This window comes from Juglans regia, chromosome 1 (genome assembly GCF_001411555.2).
Source record: "Juglans regia cultivar Chandler chromosome 1, Walnut 2.0, whole genome shotgun sequence".
NCBI lineage: Eukaryota > Viridiplantae > Streptophyta > Magnoliopsida > Fagales > Juglandaceae > Juglans > Juglans regia.
Window position 1 is genome coordinate 1,173,982 of NC_049901.1, and position 26,375 is coordinate 1,200,356.

At 34.7% G+C, this 26,375-nt stretch overlaps 3 protein-coding genes and 1 pseudogene across 3 annotated transcripts; all 4 read right to left on the minus strand.

The window, feature by feature from the left end:
- Positions 1-1,091: 1,091 nt before the first annotated feature.
- On the minus strand, positions 1,092-2,357 carry LOC118344172 (annotated as a pseudogene).
- A 6,297-nt stretch (positions 2,358-8,654) lies between these two features.
- Positions 8,655-9,586, minus strand: LOC109001341 (late embryogenesis abundant protein 2-like). Its single transcript, XM_018978590.2, has 3 exons — positions 9,435-9,586; positions 9,208-9,276; positions 8,655-9,012 (listed from the first exon to the last, which is right to left on the minus strand). Exons 1-3 carry the CDS (start codon positions 9,489-9,491, stop codon positions 8,938-8,940), a joined length of 201 nt encoding a protein of 66 aa, XP_018834135.1. The 5' UTR covers positions 9,492-9,586; the 3' UTR covers positions 8,655-8,937.
- Positions 9,587-13,330: 3,744 nt separating this feature from the next.
- LOC109001342 (late embryogenesis abundant protein 2-like) lies at positions 13,331-14,250 on the minus strand. Its single transcript, XM_018978591.2, has 3 exons — positions 14,100-14,250; positions 13,895-13,963; positions 13,331-13,695 (listed from the first exon to the last, which is right to left on the minus strand). Exons 1-3 carry the CDS (start codon positions 14,154-14,156, stop codon positions 13,621-13,623), a joined length of 201 nt encoding a protein of 66 aa, XP_018834136.1. The 5' UTR covers positions 14,157-14,250; the 3' UTR covers positions 13,331-13,620.
- Positions 14,251-17,845: 3,595 nt separating this feature from the next.
- LOC109001270 (late embryogenesis abundant protein 2-like) lies at positions 17,846-18,914 on the minus strand. Its single transcript, XM_018978470.2, has 3 exons — positions 18,606-18,914; positions 18,399-18,467; positions 17,846-18,203 (listed from the first exon to the last, which is right to left on the minus strand). Exons 1-3 carry the CDS (start codon positions 18,660-18,662, stop codon positions 18,129-18,131), a joined length of 201 nt encoding a protein of 66 aa, XP_018834015.1. The 5' UTR covers positions 18,663-18,914; the 3' UTR covers positions 17,846-18,128.
- Between the last annotated feature and the right edge of the window lie 7,461 nt (positions 18,915-26,375).

Here is a 26,375-nt window from a genome sequence, read left to right on the forward strand (position 1 = left end):
AATTAACTAAATTGTTTTAATTCAAACTATAAGTTACAGTAAATCCATTCTTCTTTTCAAATATGAAAAGAACTATAGCAAGTCTAAAAGTATTTTTTAAGATTATTATATTATAGATATGGAATTTTTATTCATATGAGATTTTACCATCTATATACATATGAGATTATTATATTATAAATTGTTAGATTGTGAAAATAAAAATGAATATGATTTGTTAGAGGTTATTAAAGATTATGAAAATAAAATAAAAAATAATAATATTTTATTATTATAGAGAGTGTGATGACTAATCTAATATAGACTTCAAGTTTTGAATGATTAGTTAAAAGTGAAAAAATTACATATTAGTCAAAATTTAAAGAATATGATAGACAATCTAATACTAATGTTCTAACACTCCATACATCACATTATTTTTAATTTTTATTATTTTTTTATCAAATATTTATTATATAAATAATGAATAGAAAATTTGAAATAATTTAAAAATAATAAACTCAAAAAAATTATTAAAAATTAAAAAAGTTAAAAAAATATATAGAATGTAAAGTAGGGTAAAGATTGTATAGCAAAGCTCTTTTGTATTTGCTAGTAGGATCCCTGATTCCCTCCCATACGTTGAGTGCCTAAAATAAAAAAATCCCATTTCAGCACCAAAATTTCCAGCACGTGATCACAACCAAAATTCTCTCACCCACTCTTCCTTATAATTTGTTCTATAACTTCTATCTCTCTTCACCATGATATAAATATTTTGTACTAATACATGATGCTTGCTACAGTCATGTAAATAGACAATAAAATAAATGAAAATTGGAGACAAATGAATATTTGCTTAGTCCCCAATTTTAAAGGCCAATCAAGTTTAAAAAAAAAAAAAAAGAAAAAAAAAGATGGATATGATATTTGTTTATTCATAGAAAATAAGGGCTGCTTTGATATGCAGCTAGAGACGATAAGCATCGCTCCAGAAAGGGGTGCTCTTTTGCATCTTGTTTGGATAGAATCACTTTTTTTGTTACTAGTAGAAATATAAGTTAACCACAAAACAATAAGAAAATCACATGGATAGCCATTTAGGAGTTTATTCATGACTCCCATTTGGTTTTGATCCATTGGTGGTGTCTGAAATCACAATTCAACACTGTACTTCCATCCATTCTTCTCAAAACAAAGCTTTCCACCAACACATAACAACAAAATCTTTTCCATAGATTGTTCATCTTCACTAATTTTTCCACCTTCACATTGCTATTTGTCCCATCAACCCACCCTCCTTCCTTTTGAATCCCTTTCATTCCATCTAGAAGGGTTGAACTCAAACCCACGCCCCCAGTGTTCTGATTGCGCACCATAAACATAAAACCATCAAAGCCAACAACATGTCTACTGACTCTGTGCTTTCACGACAGCTAGGCTATAAATTTCTCTTCCTATATCTGTGTTCACAATCACAATGTCTCCACCATCGCCATGATTCTCTTGGGAATAAATCTCCTCCCAATATCGCTCTAAAGTTATCTTGTAAAACAAAGATTTCTTCATTTGGTTCTTCACACTACCTTCTTATTTTATGAACATAAATGGAGAATACCATTTACCTACGATTATAGGAGTTGAGCACTTGTTACTCATAGGACAGTCAAATTCTAGAAGGCTCATTCGAAGTGAAGAATTGAGCCCTGGAGCATCATCAAAACTACCATAACATGGGCGTTGTGTAGGTTTCCAATATTTTTCTCTTAGAAACGATGGAGGATTACAGTTAGGAAGTACATCTGTGGCATAGAAATCCATAGAGCGCGGGTTACGAATTTCCATTATTTGGTACAAATCTTTATGATGAAAAGCTTTTGGTTTCACATATTGTGCAGGCTAATCTCCAAAACACGAGTACTTGACCTTATCTTGATCTTCCATCGAGCACCAGCATGCTTGCCTGCAAAATCAAGATGAGTATTCTTTCTTTGTCAATAAAAAGTTAAGAACTTATTGGTCAAGAAGAAAAATTAAAAGAATTCTCGCCAACTTGCAGTGATAATTTATTCACACCCTTTGTCACTGCCATCTGCACGGATAACATAGTAAAGGTTAGAGGACAGGGGCTCGCCAAGAACTGGGATGAACAAGACATCTATCGCTCCATCTGCATCCCAGATTCTCAGGAACTTGTTTTGCGGAAACTGTAACATCTTCACTTGTTCTAAATAGGAACGACCCCAACAACGCATTCCCTCGTGTTCTTGTTCGTCGTCCATGATGACCATATAACCTGAATTAGAAGCTCTAGGTGGTGGTGCTGAGAGCTTGCTGGGGGCATTTTTGTAATCCGAAATGCGCCTTGTCACGTACATCTCTCTATGTCTCCTTTGCTAGCTATTGGCCATTTGTCATGGGATGTGTGTATATATATATGGACGAAAATCTTGTACGCATGCAAGATCACGCTGATGAAAACAATGAAAAGACTGCCAACCCAATATTATTGCACATCACTTGAAGCAGCTTCCAACCTTTGATAAGATAATAAGTTACTTTTTTCTAGGGTTTTTAGGAAAACGGATTGGAATTTCTTCTGCTAACACCGAATTAAATAGTTGAGTGCTATCGAAATAGTAAATAGATCCAAAAGAAAAAAAAGAAGGGCAACTTCTACACTTGAGAGTATCTCCCATGCCAATATCGATAGATGAGATAGTTTTAGATGAGTTGAATAAAATATTATTTTTAATATTATTATTATTTTGAGATTTGAAAAAGTTGAATTATTTATTATATTTTGTATGAAAATTTGAAAAAGTTGTAATAATGAGATGATGTGAGGTGAGATGATTTCTATGCTCTTAATTTTGTGGTTGGTTTTCTTGTTGCTATCCTTACCCATGGGCCGCTTTTCCATCTTCTCGCATTAGATTACGGAGGAAACATGTGATCAATACCAAAGCGTAAGATAATACACAAATGAAAAATAAGAAAATGCCAACAAATCGAAATTCTCTACACCCATAACACATGTTTTTTCGTTATGGGCGATGTTTTTTCGACACAAATATGTTGGGACAAAACACATCTCTTTGGTTTCTATGATTAAAGGGTCGAATTTCTGGAAAATGATTATGTCTTCTCTGTCAAAGGTTTTGGAAAATTCAAGATGGAAGGTGTGAGATGAAAATCTTTCTTTTTTGAGGGATAATTGGCCTGGAAATGGGCCAATCTCTGCACAATATGAGATGAGTGAACTTCTAGAGTTATTATTGAAGGATTGTAAAACTAAGAGTGGATGGAATGTAGATATGTTTTCACACCTAGTGGGGATGGAAAAAGCAGAGGAATTGGTGGAACAACTGGGCTGCCTGAAATCCGGAAAGGTTAAGTTGATATGGCTGAAGAATCCGAATGGGGATTTCTCTTCTAGTAACGCTTGGTAATGTATTTGGTCTAGATTTCAGGAAATCCCTTGGGCGAAATGGGCATGGCATGGGGCGATTCCTAAGAAGATTTCAGTCATTATGTGGAAGGCTATGCATGAATGTTTGCCCGTTGATGATAGGATCTGCAAAGTGGGTATTCAAGTAGCTTCAAGGTGCGATTGTTGTATCTCTGGTGCTTACAAGGATATGAGCCATGTTCTTGCAACAAGGAAATTTGCAAAGATGATTTGGAGTATGTGCTCTAATCGATTGGGCTTGAGAAATATGGCTAGGATAAATTGGAGAGGAAGAGTGGAGTGTTGGCATCGACATGCTAGAGGGTCAACACAAAAGGGCCAATTAATTGGTATCATTCTATCGATCATTACTTGGAGATTATGGTGGCGACGGTGTAAGGGATTTTCGAAGCTGTAACATCGGTGTAGTGTTCTATATTGCATTGGGTTTCCTGGATTGCATTGTGGCTCAAGGAGTCTAAAGCTCTAACCATGCGTGATGAAGAAATATTGAAGGACTTGCAATTGTCGATTCAAGCTCCAGTATCGATGGTGATGAAGCAGGTACGTTGGTCAAGGCCAAAAAATGGTTGGTTTAAATTAAATGTGGATGGTAGTTCGTTTAGTAACTCGGTTCCTCCAAGTGTGGGTGGTGTAATTCGAAATGATCAAGGTGAGTTTGTGTGTGGTTTTGCAAATTTTACAGGCCATAATTCTAATAATGCGGTGGAAGTGTTGGGTTTATTATATTGTTTACAAAATATTCGTGATTTGGGTATTCAGGAGGTGGAAATTGAAATGGATTCTATGTTAGTAATTAACTGGATACAGGCAAAAATATATGGGATGTCGGATGTGGTATTTGAAGGATTATTGGGATGAAATATTGCAATTACTTGCCGGGATTAATTTTTCTATGAATCATTCTTATAGAGAGACCAATGCGGCGGCGGATGGATTGGCTCGTAGTGGAGCAAAGGGTCGTCATGAATTATGATTTTCATTTTTAGATTTACCTTTGGCTATTAAATGTATTATTAGATTGGAGAAGAGAGGTTGTCCTTATATGAAGATTGTTCGTTCAAAAGTATAGAGTTTTTTTTCTCTTTTAATTATCATTATTTCTGATTTTTAGGCCTGGGTTCAAAATTGTTTGTTTATTTAACTCACCAGTTGTAAAGTTGTTTCCACGATATTCATTCGTCATAAGTAAATTTTTTTCTTAATAAATTTGGGACAAAGTCACTCGTGGACATGTGGTCTTGTCTCTTAAAAACAAATATGCATGTTCATCGATGAAGTCATCCATGTTGTATCTCCATAATCATATTATACATAAACACCTTTGGTCAATGAATTAGGATATTTTGCATGCTCAACTGCGAATAATAAGGACTTGCAGCATTACTCTGAAGCATACTCATATCCGAATTTCAAAGGTATACTTTCACATTCAAACAATATATTTATAGACTCCAAATTTTTAACATCATATAAAAATTTTGATTCAAACCAATTTTCTCAATTTAATCAATCTACCAAAATGCCAAGTCATCATTAGTACACAACAAAATTTCTTAATAAAGCTCATCAATACTCATAGAAACTTTATATACTTAATCCACTATGTCTAAATCATCTCACCCATACTTCATAATTCTCAATTGAAATATCCAAATTATCTGAAAAATATTGTAGAGATAAGAGATGAGGTATCAACAACTTAGTAAGCAAAGAACATATACTAATATGTAAACATGAGCATTTTCGAAATTCAACATGCAGAACAAAATATTTACTTTCAGAATGTAAAATTAAAACATATTAGAAAAAATATTAGAGTGAAACTTTTAGAAACATATTAAAAAATCCATTGGCATATCAAAATCTAAGATCTCATCTTCATCATATCAGAGCATCGCATTGGGACATATATAATGTTTAACCCCCTGTGGTAGGGTTATAAACCACAATTATAACCCGTGGAATGGTCGTATCCACTATTATAACTCGTGGTTGGGCCGTATCCACTATTATAACCCGTGGTTGGGCTGTATTCATTATTATTACCCGTGGTTGGGCCATATCTACTATTATCACTCGTGGTTAGGCCATATCCACTATTATAACCTGTGATTGAGCCGTATGCCACTATTATCACTCGTGGTTGGAGCGTAACATAAATCGAACAGAACATCAAAATCATACTTAATTGGAATACATATTCAGAATCTCATACCAAGGTTTTCAGATACCACAACATATCCAAATAGAGTACTGAACAAATTCAGATCTTTTCACATCTTCAAAAATAGTTTCAAAACATTTTCACATCACATATACAAATTTTCATAAATTTCATATTCATTCTTTTTGTATAGTTCAGAAATAGAATGCGCAAAATTAGCTCATGTCTATACCAGTCATGACAGAAAATATTTTCTCTTGTACAGCTTTCATGCATATGCAGAACACATATCTGAGGTTATTTTCAGATTTTTTTTTTCAAAACAAACATGAATAGTTTCAAAATTAACCTCGTTTCGTTTTCCTTTTATGCAAACTCTAGTATAGGAACTCCACTTACCTGAACTTTTTTAGTTTTTCAAAACTTTTCCACAACCGTGCCGAGCAAATATTAATTATCACCTATAAAATTATCACGTAATTTTCATAAATTTCTAATCGAACACGTATCCCAATATTTAAACCTGAAGTGCTAAAAATCGTCCTATTTTAATTCCTCAAAACCTAAAATTCTCATAATCCTAAAATGTCATCATTTTCCAAATCCATCAATATCAACTTAATTTCTCCAAGTAATACATTAATTCTAAATTATTTTTATAAAAATAAAATTTCTAGCTAATGTAATAATTCCATTAATTCTTAGGATAATAAAATGGTTATGTGTAAATAAAATATATCCAACCCATTAACAAAACCCCACTCCAACTAAAAATCAAGCCCAATACTAAACAAGGCCCTTGTGAGTCCAAGCCTACTTTAAAAATTAGGGGTACCAATGTAATACCACCCAAAGTTGATGCTAACATGCTTTAGAGCATTAGCATTGGTTTATGCATATGCATATGCAAAATTACCTCTTTTGCATATCCACTTTGCTATTCAAGCAAAATTCTCACATTGACTTATGCATATTTGAGACAAAATAATAATAAAATATTATTATTTTATTATTATTACTTTTTTGCTAAAATCTATTTTTTTATATATTTTTTACAATTAACATCCACTACATACATTTGACATTAATAATACAAATATAATAATAAAAAATATAATTTTTTAATAATAATATATTAAAAATATAATAAAATGAAAAAAATATATATAATATATTATAATAATAAAATGAATGTGCAAGTGAATGTTTGTTTTGTTGTTGGAGGAGGGAGAAAATGAAAGGATTGTGTGAGAGAGAGTGGGAGGAGAGAGAAATAATTATTTAAATATGATTTGTAGGGTGAATAGTGGTTATCCAAATTTGGATAAGCACTATTCATAGGTAGCTAAATATTTGGATATGCATAAGCCAATGTGGAAGATTTTAGGATCATATTATGCAAATTTAACTTTGCATATGCATATGCATAGACCAATACTAATGCTCTTACGGGAGAAACTACAGATTATACTTTCCCGTTTGAACCAAACTCCACTGAGCAGGGAGGGGAAGTATGACGGATCCTTACCGAGAAGGGTACGTGTGGCGGCGGCCTGGGTAAATTTCTACGGCGGCGTGGCTGGGAGCGTCTGCAGCACACGAAAGGGCAGCTACGACGTGGCGGCGAGGTGGCTGAGGCGGCGGCAGTGGACTACATAAAGAGAGAGCTTTCGTCGTGAAAGAGGATGGGGACCGAGAGAGTTAGAGGGAGCCTTTCATCGGCAACACGGAGGAGCAGCTGTAGCAGCTGGGCAACGTGGGGGTGGCACTCGGAGGGGTTGAACTTGGGAGGGTCACGGTGGCTGTCGGCGTGGACGTGGGTTGCTCTGTTTTTAGGTGTGAAAAATAGAGCTTGCCGTGCAGTGCTTCCCAAGTGGCTGCGACGTGAAGAATCAAGGGTGGCTTAGGGTGGTTCCCACGGCAGCGTGGCTCTCCCTCTTTGTGTTGCACTGCTGTGCAGTGGGTGACAGTTTCAACGTGGTGGTGTGTGGAGGCGTGAGGCTTGGTTTTAGACGGTGTGGTGCAAACAGAGGCTTTGCGTGAAGACCCATGGTGGCTCCACTTGTGGGTTCAAGGCTGGGTAACGGTGGTGGTGCTCGTCTTCTGCTGGCCGTGAGTGGTGCACTAAAGTTGGACGGTGGCGTGGTGGTTGTAGTTTTTGCGCAGAGCTGGGCAGCGAGCTAGCGGCAGTTACGTGGAGGTGTTGTTTCACTGCAACTCAGCGGCGGCAACTCTAGCTTAGGTTGAAGATAATTTACGTGAAGGGTGTGTGTGTGAAGAGTGTGTGTAGCGTGTATATTTATATATATATATATATATATATATTTATATATATAGGAAACTGCTACAAACCCTAGAAAAGGAAGGAAGAAGTCGTGCATCATGCATGCCGCGGACGTGATGAAGCCGTGTGCATGAAGAGGAGTCTGGGGGGGCTGTGCGTGCACTTGTGTACAGTGTAACATGTAAAAATAAAGGTGGTTGTTTACCCTAGCGAAAACAAACGCGCATGAAACGTACGTGTATGCCGTGGGGGCCGATACCAGATTTTATGAGCTTCGGCTTTTTCGCCCATAATTCATAGTTAACAAAAAGAATTTTAATAAATGGGTTTTTTGGGTCTCCACTCATCCTTAAGAAAAATATACTTGTTTTATAATTTTCTTACCCCAAAAATATCTAAGAATATTACTAAAATTGTAAGCTCATTAAAAGAATATTCGATATTTATCAAAATACAATTTAGACCCATAATCAATAAAAAATAACTCAAAAAATAACTGGATTCTTCGTATGTATAAATCTCTTGTAAAAAGTTTTAAAAAGCTGCCTAGTACTGGATTAGGGTGTTATAGAGTACCAAAAGAAAGTGGAACTAGTTCTACCTCAATAATTTCCTCCTCTTCTTCCCAAAATCGTGATTATTTTTTACTTACTTGTTCACGTGTATGTTCTTGATTTTATAAAGGGCATCTAATAATAAAGACCATGTGTCATATTTTTCGATAATTACAATCATTGAAGCATAATTTGCAATTGGATTGCAATGTTGTCTATTTTTTATTGCAATAGATAGGAATTTCGAACTGCTAATATAGCACATCGATCAGGAAACATTAATGTGCATGCACTTCTCCAAAACACTCTATAAAAGAGCTCCCTTCCTAATTCAAAGGACAAATTAACAACCACATCATTGACAGCAAGATCAAGAGAAAGTGCTAAGAGAAAGAAAATGGAAGTGAAGTCAATATATGGCATGAGATTTTATTTGCAGAGGGCTGGATCGATCGATGAGCTCCTAGATAGATTATTAGTTTCATTTGTTCGCTCCTACTGCACTCTTAGCAGCATCAGCAGCCCCTTGCGCCTTGTCCTTCACCTGCTGAGTAGTCTGAAATAGAACTCCATACTTCAGCAAATATCAATTATGCGAGCCTCATGCATGAGATTAAACAGGCAGTTGTCTGAATCTCAAATAAAGATAATTAAGCATTTAACTTGATGGCTTATAAAAGAAAAAGCATCTTGATTTGATTTCATGATGTGTTTATATATAAATTCCAACGTAGTAAAAACTTTGGCGAACCTCTTGGCATGATTCCTTGGCACTTTGAGCAGTATTGCCAGCCTTTTCCATCAGACCGCTCGCCTTTTCCTGAACCAAACAGGAAAAACGCATCATAACTACCATCGCTTTAGATGCATCGCGATCATGCATGCAGGTTTAAAGGGCTCGAGTGGACTCTAAATATAGATATGCATGTAAATATATATATATATATATATATATATATATATATGCATACAACTCACCTGAGCTTGGCACTTGGCCTGCCCAGCTTCGTGACTTGCGTTCTGGGATTGGTCCATGATCAGTAAATTTAATACTCTCTTTGGAATGCAAAAACTCTGTAAATGAAACGAAACTCTGAGATTTCAACTTGGTACTGCAGCTCACAACATGTGAGTGAAAATTTATAGGGTTTTCAGACCAACGCATTGCTTGACACGTACGTGATTCGTCACACATATATTTTGTTCACAACGGCCTGATCATGTGTCATCCTATGATTGAAACGGGCACTTTTGCCGTAGGACCAGGAACGGCATTTGATGATATATACTTGCTATTCAGTTCAAAGCTGGTTACGACTTTAGAGGGATATATACGGACTTTATCTTAATTACACTACAAGAAAAATGAGTTTTTGTGGTCATTTAATTGCGGCGAAAATGTTATTTGTGACCAAAACAGACTCATTTTAGCTGTAAATAATCATTTCGCTGGAATTAAATGGCTACAAATAAACAATTTTCTTGTAGTGTTAATATTAGATAATATTTTTTTATTTTTTATTTTTCGATTAGACAACGTCATAAAAGTACGTTATTATTCCTGACCATCGATCTGTCTGCTCAATTGCAACATTTAGAACTAGTCGGTTTTAGTAAAAATATGAGATGAGAAGAATTAAAATTAAAATTAAAAAGTTAAATAAAGTATTGTTAGAATATATTTTTTAATATTATTTTATTTTGAGATTTTAAAAATTAAATTTTTTATTTTATTTTATATTAAAAATTAAAAAATTTATAATTATATGAGATGAGATGAGATGAATTGATATGATATGATATGATATGTTTTTTAAAAATAAACTAAGCCTAAATACTGGCATGGTTGGCACCAGGAATTTCTCTTTCGAGTTGGATCCACGTAAGCTGGAGATAAACACCGACAAAGTCTTATAAACTTCCATTGAATAATGACGTACACTAATGAGTGGTGAATTATAACTTTCTTGTTATACATGACACACAATTTTAGGAGATAATATTTCTTTCGAATATAAAGATAAGAAATATTTCGATATATTCGAAAGAAATATTTCGAGTTACCATTTTAAAGCTTATAATTTCTGGTAACATCGTAAGTATCAAAATTGCATGATGACAACTTTTTTATCAATCCATCTCAAATTATTTCAATTTATTATTATAATTCTTTTAAATTTTAATATAAAATATAATAAATTATTTAATTTTTTTAATCTTAAAATGATAATAATATTAAAAAATAATATTCTAATAATATTTTATTATTTCAATTCAACTCAATTCAACATCCAAACTTAACCTAAATAAAAACTGATAGATTAAAGTATAATGTTAATTATTAGGTAATTTTAAAATACATATAAGGCTTATACAATTATCGTCTTTTACTGATGGTGACATTTTGTAATAATCAAATAAAATTAATAATCAATTCATGTAACTCAAACTTAATTTTGTTTACTTTTGTTTTGGAAGATAAAATATATGTATTGTGAGGGGGCTATGAGAGAATGGCCCAGGTCCAAAGAGACCAAGCCGCAGAAACCCTAGGCCCCTCAGACGGAGACCCAATGTAGGCCAAGAGCCCAAATTGAGAAGTTGTGCACTAAGCCCACGACGACATACCCATCCGGAAAGGCTTTGGCACCGAGCTCGGCCCGACCAAGGAGCCCAACATAAGACAGTGATCACTTGGGGCCTCGGTGGGCTGCCAAGCCCTGCAATAGGGCACAGAGCGAACAATTGTCACAGGGTGCAGGCGGTTGTGCATGTCCGATCATGGACACGTCAGGCCAGAGACATGCCGCATACAATGCATGTCAGGGAACCTAGCACGCTGCTAGAGGTACTGTAGGACGGCTCAACCACAACCTGACACACTGCCACAGGAGGAGGGTGGTAGCAAACCTGACCCAAGCATAACCTGACACCCCACGATCTCCTTCAGTAATTGGGTCCAAGCCAGGTATAAATAATAGTCACCCTTCCCAAGAGAAGGCTCTCTGAACTCTTCTATTTTCTACTCACTTAGCTTTCCTCATCATCCAACTATTATTCACTGACTTTAGCATCACAGTGACCCCGGACATCACCGGAGCCCCTTCTTCCTCTTAATTGCAGGTCTTGTGAGTTTGGTTGTCGCGTGATAAATACTATTTTTATGTGATTCTTATCACTCTTTCATTTATGAAAATTGTCATTTTCCCTCTAATACTATTGATTTTATTTTATTTCTATATATTTTCTTGGTTTCGAAGGAATGTGAAGACTTCGTGCAAAATGAGAGCATTTTGGTATAAAAGAAGATATTACGGAGCTAGACAGATGAGAGACAACGATATCTAAAGAGAGCCGATGAGATTTGTGTGAGGAGCCTGGTCCCTTGGGCAGCAAAGAGGTTTCACTCGGTAGGCAAGAAGAGGGTCATGTGGTCCTTGTGACCTCCACACCCGTTCACTTGTCACTTCCACGCCCATTCACTTATGACCTCCACACCAGTTATATTCAGCACACATGACATCTACTCGGTAGGATAACTCCTCCCAACCAGGCTCAATCTTCTGTTGACCACTAAATTCGAGTTCTGCAATGAATCTATTGGCTACCAAATCTTTCGGAACTCCTCAATTCAAGCTGTATATCACTGAATCTTCCATTTTAGATAATCTCGTTATTTTTGGAATAATTTGCTTTTATGTTAACATCTATTTTTAAGAAATTATTTTCCATATTTTTAGCCTAGATTGTAGCCGCAGTTATCTTGTTTAAATATTTGAATTCGACATCTATTTAATCCCGACTTGTGGGATAAATAGAGGGTTCTGGGTTTTTGAGCGTTTAGTTTTAGAGTTTGAGTTAAGAGTTCCAATTTTTAATCTTAAAGTGTTCTTTCGAGAAGGAGGAACTGGAGAGCAGAGATAAGAGTCGAATGCTTCATCAATCGGCTTCAATAAATAACACAAGTTTTATTCTTTTTCTTTTTTAATTCCATTATGAACTAATTCTATTTTCTAAATCTTTGATTTAGCAGCATTGAACATAGTTTATATTCCAAGTTATTTTATTTTCGATATTCCCATAATTGAATGTTTAATCTTTGTTATTAATGCTTACAATTTTCTAACTAATTATTGTTTGATCTTTTAGATTGCAATGAGACCGAGAGATGATTTGTGATTAAAGCTCTAGGATTAAAAACCATTAGCTGAGCAAAAGCAAATATGCTTTATCGCGACTAGTGTGATTTTCAAGAAAAATCCAAAAAAGTTAATAAGTTTCCAATTAGTTAAATTCACATAGAGATATGAAGTTATTAATTGGAGATATTTTTGATATTGTTCGAGACAAAATACTAAATAGTTAAGAGATTTTTATCATCAACTTGGAATAATTGGGATTCTTTAATAAGGAAGAATAAATTGTGTGAAATTTATTTGTTAGGTGAAGTCAAACACTCTAGATCTATTGTCATTATTTTTAAAATCTTAGTTTTAATGTTCTTTTTTTCAGTTTGGTTCAGATAAACTATTTTTTAAATTTCGGTTTTCTAAATAGTAATTAATTTAATCAATTTCAATATTCAATAGCATAATTATTCCCTATTACAACACAGCAAAGAATAGCAAGTATACCTATTACACACAGACCCACTAAGATGAGCTTGTCCTCCTTTTGCAGTAGTTGCTGATTAGGGAAGGAGTACCAGAAGAAAGAGGAACTAGATCTACCTCAATAATTTCCTCCTCTTCTTCCAGAAATCGTGATTATTTTTTACTTACCTGTTCATGTGTATGTTCTTGATTTTATAAAGGGCATCTAATAATAAAGACTATGTGTCATATTTTTCGATAATTACAATCATTGAAGCATTATTTGCAATTGGATTGTAATGTTGTCTATTTTTTATTGCAATAGATAGGAATTTCGAACTGCTAATACAACACATCGATCAGGAAACATTAATGTGCATGAACTTCTCCAAAACACTCTATAAAAGAGCTCCCTTCCTAATTTAAAGGACAAATTAACAACCACATCATTGACAACAAGATCAAAAGAAAGTGCGAAGAGAAAGAAAATGGAAGTGAAGTCAATATATGGCATGAGATTTTATTTGCGGAGGGCTGGATCGATCGATGAGCTCCTAGATAGATTATTAGTTTCATTTGTTCGCTCCTACTGCACTCTTAGCTGCATCAGTCGCCCCTTGTGCCTTGTCCTTCATCTGCTGAGTAGCCTGAAATAGAACTCCATACTTCAACAAATATCAATTATGCGAGCCTCATGCATGAGATTAAACAGGCAATTGTCTGAATCTCTAATACAGATAATTAAGCATTTAACTTGATGGCTTATAAAAGGAAGAGCATCTTGGTTTGATTTCATGATGTGTTTATATATATATAAATTCCAACGTAGCAAAAACTTTGGCGAACCTCTTGGCATGATTCCTTGGCACTTTGAGCAGTATTGCCAGCCTTTTCCATCAGACCGCTCGCCTTTTCCTGAACCAAACAGGAAAAACGCATCATAACTACCATCGCTTTAGATGCATCGCGATCATGCATGCAGGTTTAAAGGGCTCGAGTGGACTCTAAATATAGATATGCATGTATATATATATATATGCATACAACTCACCTGAGCTTGGCACTTGGCCTGCCCAGCTTCGTGACTTGCGTTCTGGGATTGGTCCATGATCAGTAAATTTAATACTCTCTTTGGAATGCAAAAACTCTGTAAATGAAACGAAACTCTGAGATTTCAACTTGGTACTGCAGCTCACAACATGTGAGTGAAAATTTATAGGGTTTTCTGACCAACGCATTGCTTGACACGTACGTGATTCGTCACACATATATTTTGTTCACAACGGCCTGATCATGTGTCATCCTATGATTGAAACGCGCACTTTTGCCGTAGGACCAGGAACGGCATTTGATGATATATACTTGCTATTCAGTTCAAAGCTGGTTACGACTTTATAGGGATATAGACGGACTTTATCTTAATTAATATTAGACAGTATTTTTTTATTTTTTATCTTTCGATTAGATAACATCAAAGTACGTTATTATTCCTGACCATCGATCTGTCTGCTCAATTGCAACATTTAGGACTAGTCGGTTTTCGTAATTTTTATGCGATGAAATGAGATTAAAATTAAAAAATTAAAAAAAATATATTATTAAAAAATATTTTTTAATATTATTTTTATTTTAAAATTTAAAAAAATTAAATTATTTATTTTATTTTATATTAAAAATAATTTTTTTTTTAATAATTATATAAAATAAAATATTTTTTAAAATAAACGAAGCCTTAGATGCTGGAATGGTTGTCACTAGGTATTTCTCTTTTGAGTTGGATCCACGTAAGCTGGAGATAAACACCGACAAAGTCTTATAAACTTCCATTGAATAACGACGTACATTAATGAGTGGTGAATTATAACTTTCAAGTTATATATATATATATATATATATATATATATATATATATATATAATATAATATACATGACACACAATTTTAGGAGATAATATTTCTTTCGAATATAAAGATAAGAAATATTTCAAATTATCACTTTAAAGCTTATAATTTCTGGTAAAATCGTAAGTATCAAAACTGCATGCAGATAACTATTTTATCAATTCATTTTAATTTATTATTATAATTTTTTTAAATTTTAACATAATATATAATAAATAATTTAATTTTTTCAAATCTTAAAATAATAATAATATTAAAAAATAATATTCTAATAATATTTTATCATTTCAACTTAACTCAATTTAACTCAGTTTAATATCTAAACACAGCCTAAATAAAAACTGACAGATTAAAGTATAATGTTAATTATTAGGTAATTTTAAAATACATATAAGGCTTATACAATTATCGTCTTTTACTGATGGTGACATTTTGAAATAATCAAATAAAATTAAGAACCAATTCATGTAACTCAAATTGAATTTTGTTTAGTTTTATTTCAAAAGATAAAAGTATTGTGAGGGGGCTATGAGAGAGTGGCCCTGGCCCAAAGAGACCAAGCCACGAAAACCCCAAGCCCCTCAGATGGAGACCCAATGCAGGCTAGGAGACCAAATCGAGAAGCTGTGCACTAAGCCCACGACCACATACCCATCCAGAAAGGCTATGGCACCGAGCTTAGCCCGACCAAGGAGCCCACCATAAGGCATTGATCACCTGGGGCCTCAGTGGGCTGCCAAGCCCTGCAATAGGGTATGGAGCGGACAACTGTCGCAGGGTGCAGGCGGTTAGGCGTGTCCGATCATGGACACGTCAGGCCAGAGATACACCGTATACAATGCATGTCATGGAACCTAGCACATTGCTAGAGGTACCGTAGGACGGCTCAACCACAACTTGACACACTACCACAAGAGGAGGGTGGTAGCAGACCTGACCCGAGCACAACCTAACACCCCACGATCTCCCTCAGCAGTTGGGTCCAAGCCAAGTATAAATAATAGTCACCCTTCCCAAGAGAAGGCTCTCTGAACTCTTGTATTTTCTACTCACTTAGCTTTCATCATCATCCAACTATTTTTCACTGACTTTAGCATCGGAGTAACCCCGGACATCACCGGAGCCCTTTCTTCCTTTCAATTGCAGGTCTTGTGAGTTTGGTTATCGTGTGATAAGTGTTATTTTTATGTAATTTTTATCACTTTTTTCTTTATGAAATGTGTCATTTTCCCTCTAATACTATTGATTTTATTTTATTTCTATATATTTTTATTTATTTTCTTGGTTTCGAAGGAATTAGAAGATTTAGTGCAAAATGCATTTTGGTATAAAAGAAGAGACTACGGAACTAGACCGACTAGAGATAGCGAGATCTAAAGAGAGCCGATGAGATTGGGGCGAGGAGCCTGGTCCCATGGGCAGCAAAGAGGTTTCACTCGGTAGGCGAGGAGTGGGTCGTGTGGTCCTTGTGACCTCCACACCCGTTCACTTGTGACTTCGACGCCCATTCACTAATTATGACCTCCACGTCAGTTATATTCAGCACACACGACATCTACTCTGTGGGATAACTCCTCCCAACCAGGCTCAATCTTCTGTTGACCACTAAATCCGAGTTCTGCAATGAAGCTGTTGGCTACCAAATCCTCCCGAAATCCTCAATTCAAGTTGTATATTACTAAATCTTTCATTTTAGATAATCTCGATATTCTTGAGATAATTTGCTTTTATGTTAACATTTATCTTTAGAAATTATTTTCCAGATTTTTAGGCTAGATTGTAGCCGCAGTTATCTTGTTTCCATATTTGAATTTCGACATCTATTTAATCCTGACTTGTGGGATAAATAGGGGGTCCTGGGTTTTTGAATTTTTAGTTTTAGAGTTTGAGTTTAGAGTTCCAGTTTTTATTCTTAAAGTGTTCTTTCGAGAAGGAGGAACTGGAAGACAAATGTAAGAGTCGAATGCTTCATCAACCGACTTCAACAAAGAACACTAGTTTTATTTTTTTCTTTTTTAATTCCATTATGAACTAATTCTATTTTCTAAAACTTTGATTTACCCTAGCATTGAACACACAGTTTATATTCAAAGTTATTTTATTTTCGATATTCCCATAATTGAATGTTTAATCCTTGCTATTAATGCTTATAATTTTCTAGCTAACTATTATTTGATCTTTTGGATTGCAATGAGACCGAGAGGTGATTTGTGATTAAAGCTTTAGGATTAAATATCATTAGTTGAGCGAAAGCAAATATGCTTTATCGCGACTAGTGTGATTTTCAAGAAAAATCCAAAGAGCTTAATAAGTCTCTAACTAATTAAATTCACACAGTGATATGGAGTTTGAGATATTTTTGGTATTGTTCGACAGAAAATACTAAATAGTTAAGGGATTTTTATCATCAACTTGAGATAATTGGGATTCTATAACAATGAAGAATAAATTGTGTGAGATTTATTTGTTAGGTGAAGTCAAATGTTTTAGATCTATTCTCATTATTTTTAAAATCTTAATTTTAATGTTCTTTTTTTTCAATTTGATTTTGATAAACCATTTTTCAAATTTCGGTTTTCTAAATAGTAATTAATTTAGTCAATTTCAATATTCAATAGCATAATTATTCCCTTTTAAACCACAGTATAAAATACACACAGACCCACTAAGATGAACTTGTCCTCCTTCCGCTGTAGTTGCTGATTAGGGAGGGAGTACCAGAAGAAACAGGAACTAGATCTACCTCAATAATTTCCTCCTCTTCTTCCCGAAATCGTGATTATTTTTTACTTACCTGTTCACATGTATATTCTTGATTTTATAAAGTGCATCTATTAATAATAATGACTGTGTCATATTTTTCGATAATTACAATCATTGAAGCATAATTTGCAGTTGGATTGCAATGTTGTCTATTTTTTATTGCAATAGATAGGAATTTCGAACAACTAATATAGCACATCGATCATGAAACATTAATGTGCATGAACTTCTCCAAAACACTCTATAAGATAGCTCCCTTCCTAATTCAAATGACAAATTAACAACCACATCATTGACAACAAGATCAAAAGAAAGTGCTAAGAGAAATAAAATGGAAGTGAAGTCAATATATGGCATGAGATTTTATTTGCGGAGGGCTGGATCGATCGATGAGCTCCTAGATAGATTATTAGTTTCATTTGTTCGCTCCTACTGCACTCTTAGCTGCATCAGCAGCCTCTTGCGCCTTGTCCTTCACCTGCTGAGTAGTCTGAAATAGAACTCCATACTTCAGCAAATATCAATTATACGAGTCTCATGCATGAGATTAAATAGGCAGTTGTCTGAATCTCTAATAAAGATAATTAAGCATTTAACTTGGTGGCTTATAAAAGGAAAAGCATCTTGATTTGATTTCATGATGTGTTTATATATAAATTCCAACGTAGCAAAAACTTTGGCGAACCTCTTGGCATGATTCCTTGGCACTTTGGGCAGTATTGCCAGCCTTTTCCATAAGACCGCTTGCCTTTTCCTGAACCAAACAGGAAATACGCATCATAACTACCATCGCTTTAGATTCATCGCGATCATGCATGCAGGTTTAAAGAGCTCGAGTGGACTCTAAATATAGATATGCATGTATATATATATATATATGCATACAACTCACCTGAGCTTGGCACTTGGCCTGCCCAGCTTCGTGACTTGCGTTCTGGGATTGGTCCATGATCAGTAAATTTAATACTCTCTTTGGAATGCAAAAACTCTGTAAATGAAACGAAACTCTGAGATTTCAACTTGGTACTGCAGCTCACAACATGTGAGTGAAAATTTATAGGGTTTTCAGACCAACCCATTGCTTGACACGTACGCGATTCGTCAAACATATATTTTGTTCACAACCTGATCATGTGTCATCCTACGATTGAAACGGGCACTTTTGCCGTAGGACCAGGAACGGCTTTTGATGATACTTGCTATTCAGTTCAAAGCTGGTTACGACTTTATAGGGATATATATGGACTTCATCTTTAGACAGTATTTTTTCATTTTTTCTCTTTGGATTATGCTGGCCATCGATCTGATCAATCTGTCTGCTCAATTGGAACATTTAGATGCTTGCATGGTTGGCACTAGGCATTTCTTTTGAGGTGGATCCACGTAAGCTGGAGATAAACACACCGACAAAATCTTATAATAAATTACTTCCATTAGATAATGACATTAATGAGTTGTGAATTATAAAGGCGAATGTTGGATTAATAGTGTTTTCGTCGACACTTATTTTTTCCATTTATGTCCATATTTTATCGGTTTAATTCTCACGTCTTTTTTCTGTAATTGTTTTACCGACTATATATCTATAATTGTAAATCCATTATTTCCCAAAATGCCCCTTCTTTTTCCAAGAAATTCTCACTTGTTTTCTCTTCCGCTTTCATTTGCCTTTATGCATTTCTTCTTCTTCTTGTTAGTTAAATATTTTTGGTTGTTTATTAAGTTATTTATTTAGACGCAACACTTGGATGTAAAAAAAAATTACATAAACTCATACGAAATGTTGTTTTGAGACAATTCCAAAAAGAAGACGAAACCTAAACAAAAACAAAGCAAAAAACAGGCCGAACGCTTGAATTTATACAAAAGTAAAGTCGATATTTCTTATATGTAAATATTTTTTTCTGTAGTTGTCAATGTTGAAAATTTATATCATAATTATATGATTAAACACTACAAGAAAAATGGGCTTTTGTGGCCATTTAATTGCGGCGAAAAGGTTATTTGTGACCAAAACAGATTCATTTTGGCTGTAAATAATCATTTCGCTGGAATTAAATGACTACAAATAAGTAATTTTCTTGTAGTGAAAATATTTAATACTTACTAATGTAGTTTATAAATTTAAAATTAACATATTATATTTAATTTACATAAATCAGTTAATCTGTTTAATATAATTTAATTATAAATTTTCATAAGATAAAAAAATGTTTTATTGATAATTTAAATAGATTCATATATTGATTAAATCACTTAATATTTTCATATAGCCTTATTTAATATAATTTATTACTAAATAAGTTTGATATTTTTAAATTTTAATATTAATAACTGAATATTAAATTTTCTATTATTAAAGAATCTTATATTTATGACATTATTAACTTTTTTTTTAGTAACACTATTAATAGAAAATTCCGTCTTGTACAATATAATATTCTGTTTAATTTTTTATTTTATAAATGTCTATCTTATTGACTGTATTTATTATTATTCTTAATATTTTATTATAACCTAATTCAATAAATATAATTCTAACTTTATTATATTCTATTTTTTTATACGTTCTTTGTCACAGATCTATTGATTCTGTTCTTATTTCGCTCGTCGTCTTTCCACTGCCTATTGATTTGCTCCATTTCCATTGCTATTTTATTTGTCCTATACTTTATGGTACTTTTTATCCTTTTGAAATAAAAAGTGCTTATTCTATATATTTTGTAATATTTATTCTATTTATTCATATGTCATATTTAACAAACATATGAACTTCTAATTACTGATTATAATAATTTCAGATTTTTTATATGTGAATTTAACCTTTTATCTCGAAATAATTTAATGTTATATTTGTTAATTTAATGTAATGTGTAGGGTTCTTTTGAAATTGAATGTTTCTTTCTTGTGCATTAACTATAAATAGGTCTTATATTGTTTGTGTTATATTTTCATATATATATATATATATATATATATATATATGCATGTATATCTGCATGTTTTGCTGTTTATTTTTTTTTATTAGTCTCTCAAATTGGCGTGGAATCCCTAATTTTCTATAATAAATGCCTACTGGTGAGACGATATTATTAGATAAAAAATTACATTTAAATTTGATAAATACCGTCTTTATTAAATTTTATATAAATCTTTCTATAAAAAAAAGCTTTTTAAGAATTGGAACAAAAAGTAAATTGGTATGCTGCTCAATCGGAAGAGAAGAAAGAAGAGATTCACAGGAAGGAAATAGAAAGATATGATGAGTTAAAAATATCTCAAGGTCGCAAAATTCAAAAAGTAAGACAATATATACTTGCTACTTTTGTAATATATACTTGAAAAATATTTGTATATAATTATGAGCAGGTTTTTGTGAATAATTGTATTATAGTTGTAGATATTTTGCATGTGGTGTACATGAAATGTGTTGTAAACATGGAAAAATTTTTAAATATTTAAAATTTGAGACATTACAAAAATTGTCAACTAGGCAAATCGGGAAGATGTGCACTGAGCCCACGACCACATACCTATCCAGAAAGGCTTTTGCACTCAGGTCGGCCCAACTAAGGAGCCCACCATAAGACAGTGATCACCTGGGGCCTCGGTGGGCTGCCAAGCCCTGCAATAGAGTACGAAGCGGACAATTGCTGTGATCGAAATTATTTTATTTTTATTTAGTCACTACGCTTAAATTATTTTATTTAACTTGCCGTTTTGAAATTATTTTCGTTGGATCATTTTTGTGATCGAAGTTGGAAGGACTGGACCTCATTTTTTTCCCTCACTTTTTCTTTTCCTTCTCTATTATTTTTCCTCCTGCACGCGAAGCTCTCCTTCCCTCTCTTCCTGTCTGTTTTCTCTTCAGCCCATAGTGCCACTATGCACCGTCCTTGTGCAACACCGCCCCTCCCATTCTCTTCCTCTTCGGCCGGTGATCATTCCCCTCCATTTTCAACTTCTCCCTCGCCACCGTTAGCCTCTACGCACAGCTTAAGCCGAGCGGTTTTTGTGTTCCAGCACCGTCGTCGCGCTGCCATTGGCCACCATATTTCACCATAGCACCAGCGGCCTCCCAGCTACGTAACCCACCCATCCTCAGCCCCGATCCGCCACCGGTGAAGCTCCTTCATCTCCATTTTCAATTTGAGCTTTATGGACTCCAACCACCACCCACGCCGCCACTCATGGCCAACGACCACCACTACTAGCCTCACCAACACCTCTAAGCCATTCTCTAGTAATCTCAAGTCTTCGTTTGTCCCCGTTTAAAATTAGATTTTTGAGACCCACGACCATAGTCCAAAATACACTACTGCGTGGCTGTGACGCCACTTCTAACACCTCTGTGATCCTTCAAAAATTATATCATAGCGCTGTAAGTATTTTTCTAAAGAACCTTTGAGATTTAAATGTATTTTTGCACTAACTCATATTTACTGTGAACTGGTTGGTTGTGTCAGACTGAGTCCGAAGAGTAAGGGGGTCAATTGGATTGGAGGATGAAGTTGTTGTGTGATTGGATTCAACAGAGTTTTGTTGGCTGTTGAATATTTATGTCGTGTCTTGTACATTGCATAATTGCACGCATGTTCATATTTGTAAATGAAAACCGGATTTTCGCATAATTGTATACATGTTTATGTGTATATTTGAAAAACTGAATTTTCATGTGAGGGATGGTTTTGAGTATGTTTGGAATGATTGGATTAATCGGTCTGAGAGAAAGGAAAAGAAACTGTAGGAATGGTGGTAAGTAGGTATGGTGGTAGAGTCCCACCTATGATTTCCACCTACGGTGCATGTGGTAGGGATGGTGGTAAGCAGGGATGGTGGTAGAGTCCTTTCTGCGATTCCCGCCTACAGCGCGAGCTGTAGGAATGGTGGTAAGCAAGGATGGTGGTAGTCCCATCTGTGATTCCTGCCTACGGTGCACGCAGTAGGGATGGTGGTATAGTCCCGCATGTGATTCCCGCCTACAGTGTTCGATAAATGGTTAGTTTATGTTTGGGCCATTTTATGAAAAAATGGCAGATTATTATTTTTGGGTCAAATGAGATTTTTGACGTACGTTGGAAAATAATCATTTTTTGAGAAAATGAGATTTTGGGGTCACATTTGTGTTTCGTTATGTACACATGTTTGTTGGCTGCATTAATGCATTTTTATCTCATGGGTTGTTTGGATTATTACTTACCTGCAATATCGTTTTATGGTATCACAAATTTTGATGCAGATGAGGACGACGAGCCTTAGGTTTTGGCTCCACTAGAGGAGTGATCTGGGGTTGCTCTCGTGTATCGAGATTTATTTTCTCACTTGTTATGTATTTTGCCCTTTATATTATATTTTGAGATAACTCTATAACTATTTTCTGCACTACTTTTATTTTGGTAAGTTTGTATTTAAAATTCTAGTACTCAGTTGGCTAGCTTTTAATTTAATCGTTGTGACTTTTGTTGTGCATTTTTTGCATATTGCACACACTTGAGCACTTATCGTTGGGATGTATGATCCGTGTTGTCATCATTCTGACGTCACGATTCTTGTGTTTCCGTACGTGGGATTTGGGGCGTCACAACTGCCGCAGGGTGTAGGCGGTTGGGCATGTCCGATCATGGGCTCGACAGGCCAGAGACACGTTGCATACAATGTATGTCAGGGAACCTAGCACACAATGGCATGCTGCCAGAGGTACAATAGGATGACTCAACCACAACCTAACACACAGCCACAGCAGGAGGGTGGTAGCAGGCCTGACCCGAGCACAACCGGACACCCCATGATCTCCCTTGGCAATTGGGTCCAAGCCAGGTATAAATAACAACCACCCCTCCCACGAGAAGGCTCTCTGAACTCTTCTATTTTCTACTCACTTAGCTTTCCTTATCATCCAACTATTATCCACTGACTTCAGCATCAAAGTGACCTCGGACTTCACCGGAGTCCCTTCTTCCTCCAATTGCAGGTCTTGTGAGTTTGGACGTCGAGCGATAAATATTATTTTTATGTGATTTTTATTACTCTTTTATTTATGAAAAATGTCATTTTGCCTCCATAATTTTATTTTATTTCTAAATATTTTAATTTATTTTATTGATTTTGAAGGAATTAGAAGATTTAATGCTAGCTGAGAGCATTTTGATATAAAAGAAGATACAATGGATCCAAATCGATGAAAGGCAACGATATCTGAAAAGAGTCGATGAGATTGGGATAAGAAGCCTGGTCACATGGGCAGCAAAGAGGTTTCACTCAGTAGGTGAGGAGAAGGTCGTGTAGTCCTTGTGACCTCCACGCCAGTTATATTCAGTACACACATCATCTACTCGGTGGGATAATTCCTCCCAACCAGGCACAATCTGCTGTTGACCACTAAATATGAGTTCTGCAATGAATTTGTTGGTGACCAAATCCTCCTGAATTCCTAAATTCAAGCCATATATCACTGAATCTTCCATTTTAGATAATCCTGTTATTCTTGAGATAATTTGCTGTTATGTTAACATCAATTTTTAGAAATTATTTTCCAGATTTTTAGGCTAGATTGTAGCCGCAGTTATCTTATTTCCAAATTTGAATTATGATATCTATTTAATCCCGATTTGTGAGATGAATAGGGGATCTTGGGTTTTTGAGTTTTTAGTTTTAGAGTCTAAGTTTGAGTTGAGAGTTCCAGTTTTTATTCTTAAAGTGTTCTTTTGAGAATGAGGAACTGGAGGCAAGAGTCGAGAGTCGAATACTTCATCAACCGACTTCAACAAAGAATACCAGTTTTATTTTTTTTTCTTTTTTAATTTCATTATGAACTAATTTTATTTTCTAGAGTTTTGATTTAGCATAGCATTGAACACACAAATTATATTCCAAGTTATTTTTTTTTCGATATTTTCATGATTGAATGTTTAATCATTGTTCTTAATGCTTACATCTTTCTAACTAACTATTATTTGATCTTTTGGATTGCAATGAGACCGAAAGGTGATTTGTGATTAAAACTTTAGGAATAAACACCATTGGTTGAGCGAAAGCATAGATGCTTTACTGCGACTAGTGTGATTTTCAAGAAAAATCTAAAGAACTTAATGAGTCTCTAATTAGTTAAATTCACATAGAGATATAGAGTTATTAATTGGAGATATTTTTGGTATTGTTTGAAAGAAAATATTGAATAGATAAGGAGTTTTTATCATCAACTTGAGATATTGAGATTCTATAACAAAGAAAAATAAATAGTGTGAGATTTGTTAGGTGAAGTCAAACGTTCTAAATCTATTCTCATTATTTTTAAAATCTTAATTTTAATATTCTTTTCTTGAATTTGATTTAGATAAATTATTTTTAAAATTTTAATTTTCTAAATAATAATTAATTTAATTAATTTTAATATTCAATAACATAATTATTTTCTACTACAACACAGTAAAAAATAGCAAGACCTATTACACAATACACACAGTCTGTGTGACACAGTCTGTGCCAACCATACACACAGTAGTTGCTGAGTAGGGATTATCCTGACCATCGATCTGAGCGATCTGTCTGCCCAATTGCAACATTTAGATGCTGGCATGGTTGGCACTAGGTATTTCTTTTGAGGTGGATCCACGTAAGCTGGAGATAAACACACCGACAAAGTCTTATAAATTACTTCCATTCTAGTTATATATAAATATATATATATATATATATATGTGCGCGCATGACACACCATTTTAGGAGATAATATTTCTTTCGAATATATATATAAAAAAATAAGAAATATTTCAAGTTGTCATTTTACAGCTTATAATTTTTGGTAACATCGTAAGTATTATAACTGCATGACTAAAGTAATAATCATGTTAATTATTAGATAATTTTAAAATACATTTCAGGTTTATACAATTATCTTCTTTTAATGATGCAGTGACATTTTGTAATAATCAAATAAAATTAATACTCAATTCATGTAATTCAAACTGAATTTTGTTTAATTTTATTTTGAAAGATAAAGCATATATATTGTTGGGGGCCTCTAAGAGAGTGGCTCAAGTCCAAAGAGACCAAGCCACGGAGACCCCACGCCCCTCAGACGGAGACCCAAAACGAGCCAGGAGCCTAAATCAAAAAGCCGTGTACCAAGCCCACAACCACATACCTTTCCAAAAAGGCTTTGGCATCGAGGTCGGCCCGACCAAGGAGCCCACCATATGGCCGTGATCACCTGGGACCTCGGTGGGCTGCCAAACCCTGCACTAGGGTACGGAGCGGACAACTATCGCAGGGCGCAGGAGGTTGGGTTTGTCCAATCGTGGGCACGCTAGGCCAGAGACACGCCGTATACAATACGTGTCATGGAACTCAGCACGCAACAGCAGGGTGCCAGAGGTATCATAGAAGGGCTCATGACACACTGCCACGACAGGAGGGTGGTAGCAGATCTGACCCAAGCACGACCTGACACCCCACGATCTCCCTCAACAGTTGGGTTCAAGCCAGATATAAATAATAGTCATCCCTCTCACGAGAAGCCTAATCTCTGAGTTATTCTATTTTTTACTTACTTAGCTTTCTTTACTTTCTAACTATTCTTCACTAACTTTAGCATCGGAGTGATCCTGGACATTACCGAAGCCCCCTTCTTCCTCTCAACTGTAGATCCTGTGAGTTTGACTGT

Excerpts from the sequence above, each read along its gene's own strand:
- LOC109001341 (XM_018978590.2), bottom strand. The coding sequence starts at position 9,491 with ATGGACCAATCCCAGAACGCAAGTCACGAAGCTGGGCAGGCCAAGTGC. Across the intron at positions 9,277-9,434 it reads AGGCCAAGTGCCAAGCTCAG|GAAAAGGCGAGCGGTCTGAT; the intron begins GTGAGTTGTATG and ends TGTTTGGTTCAG. Across the intron at positions 9,013-9,207 it reads CCAAGGAATCATGCCAAGAG|ACTACTCAGCAGGTGAAGGA; the intron begins GTTCGCCAAAGT and ends GTTCTATTTCAG.
- LOC109001342 (XM_018978591.2), bottom strand. The coding sequence starts at position 14,156 with ATGGACCAATCCCAGAACGCAAGTCACGAAGCTGGGCAGGCCAAGTGC. Across the intron at positions 13,964-14,099 it reads AGGCCAAGTGCCAAGCTCAG|GAAAAGGCGAGCGGTCTGAT; the intron begins GTGAGTTGTATG and ends TGTTTGGTTCAG. Across the intron at positions 13,696-13,894 it reads CCAAGGAATCATGCCAAGAG|GCTACTCAGCAGATGAAGGA; the intron begins GTTCGCCAAAGT and ends GTTCTATTTCAG.
- LOC109001270 (XM_018978470.2), bottom strand. The coding sequence starts at position 18,662 with ATGGACCAATCCCAGAACGCAAGTCACGAAGCTGGGCAGGCCAAGTGC. Across the intron at positions 18,468-18,605 it reads AGGCCAAGTGCCAAGCTCAG|GAAAAGGCAAGCGGTCTTAT; the intron begins GTGAGTTGTATG and ends TGTTTGGTTCAG. Across the intron at positions 18,204-18,398 it reads CCAAGGAATCATGCCAAGAG|ACTACTCAGCAGGTGAAGGA; the intron begins GTTCGCCAAAGT and ends GTTCTATTTCAG.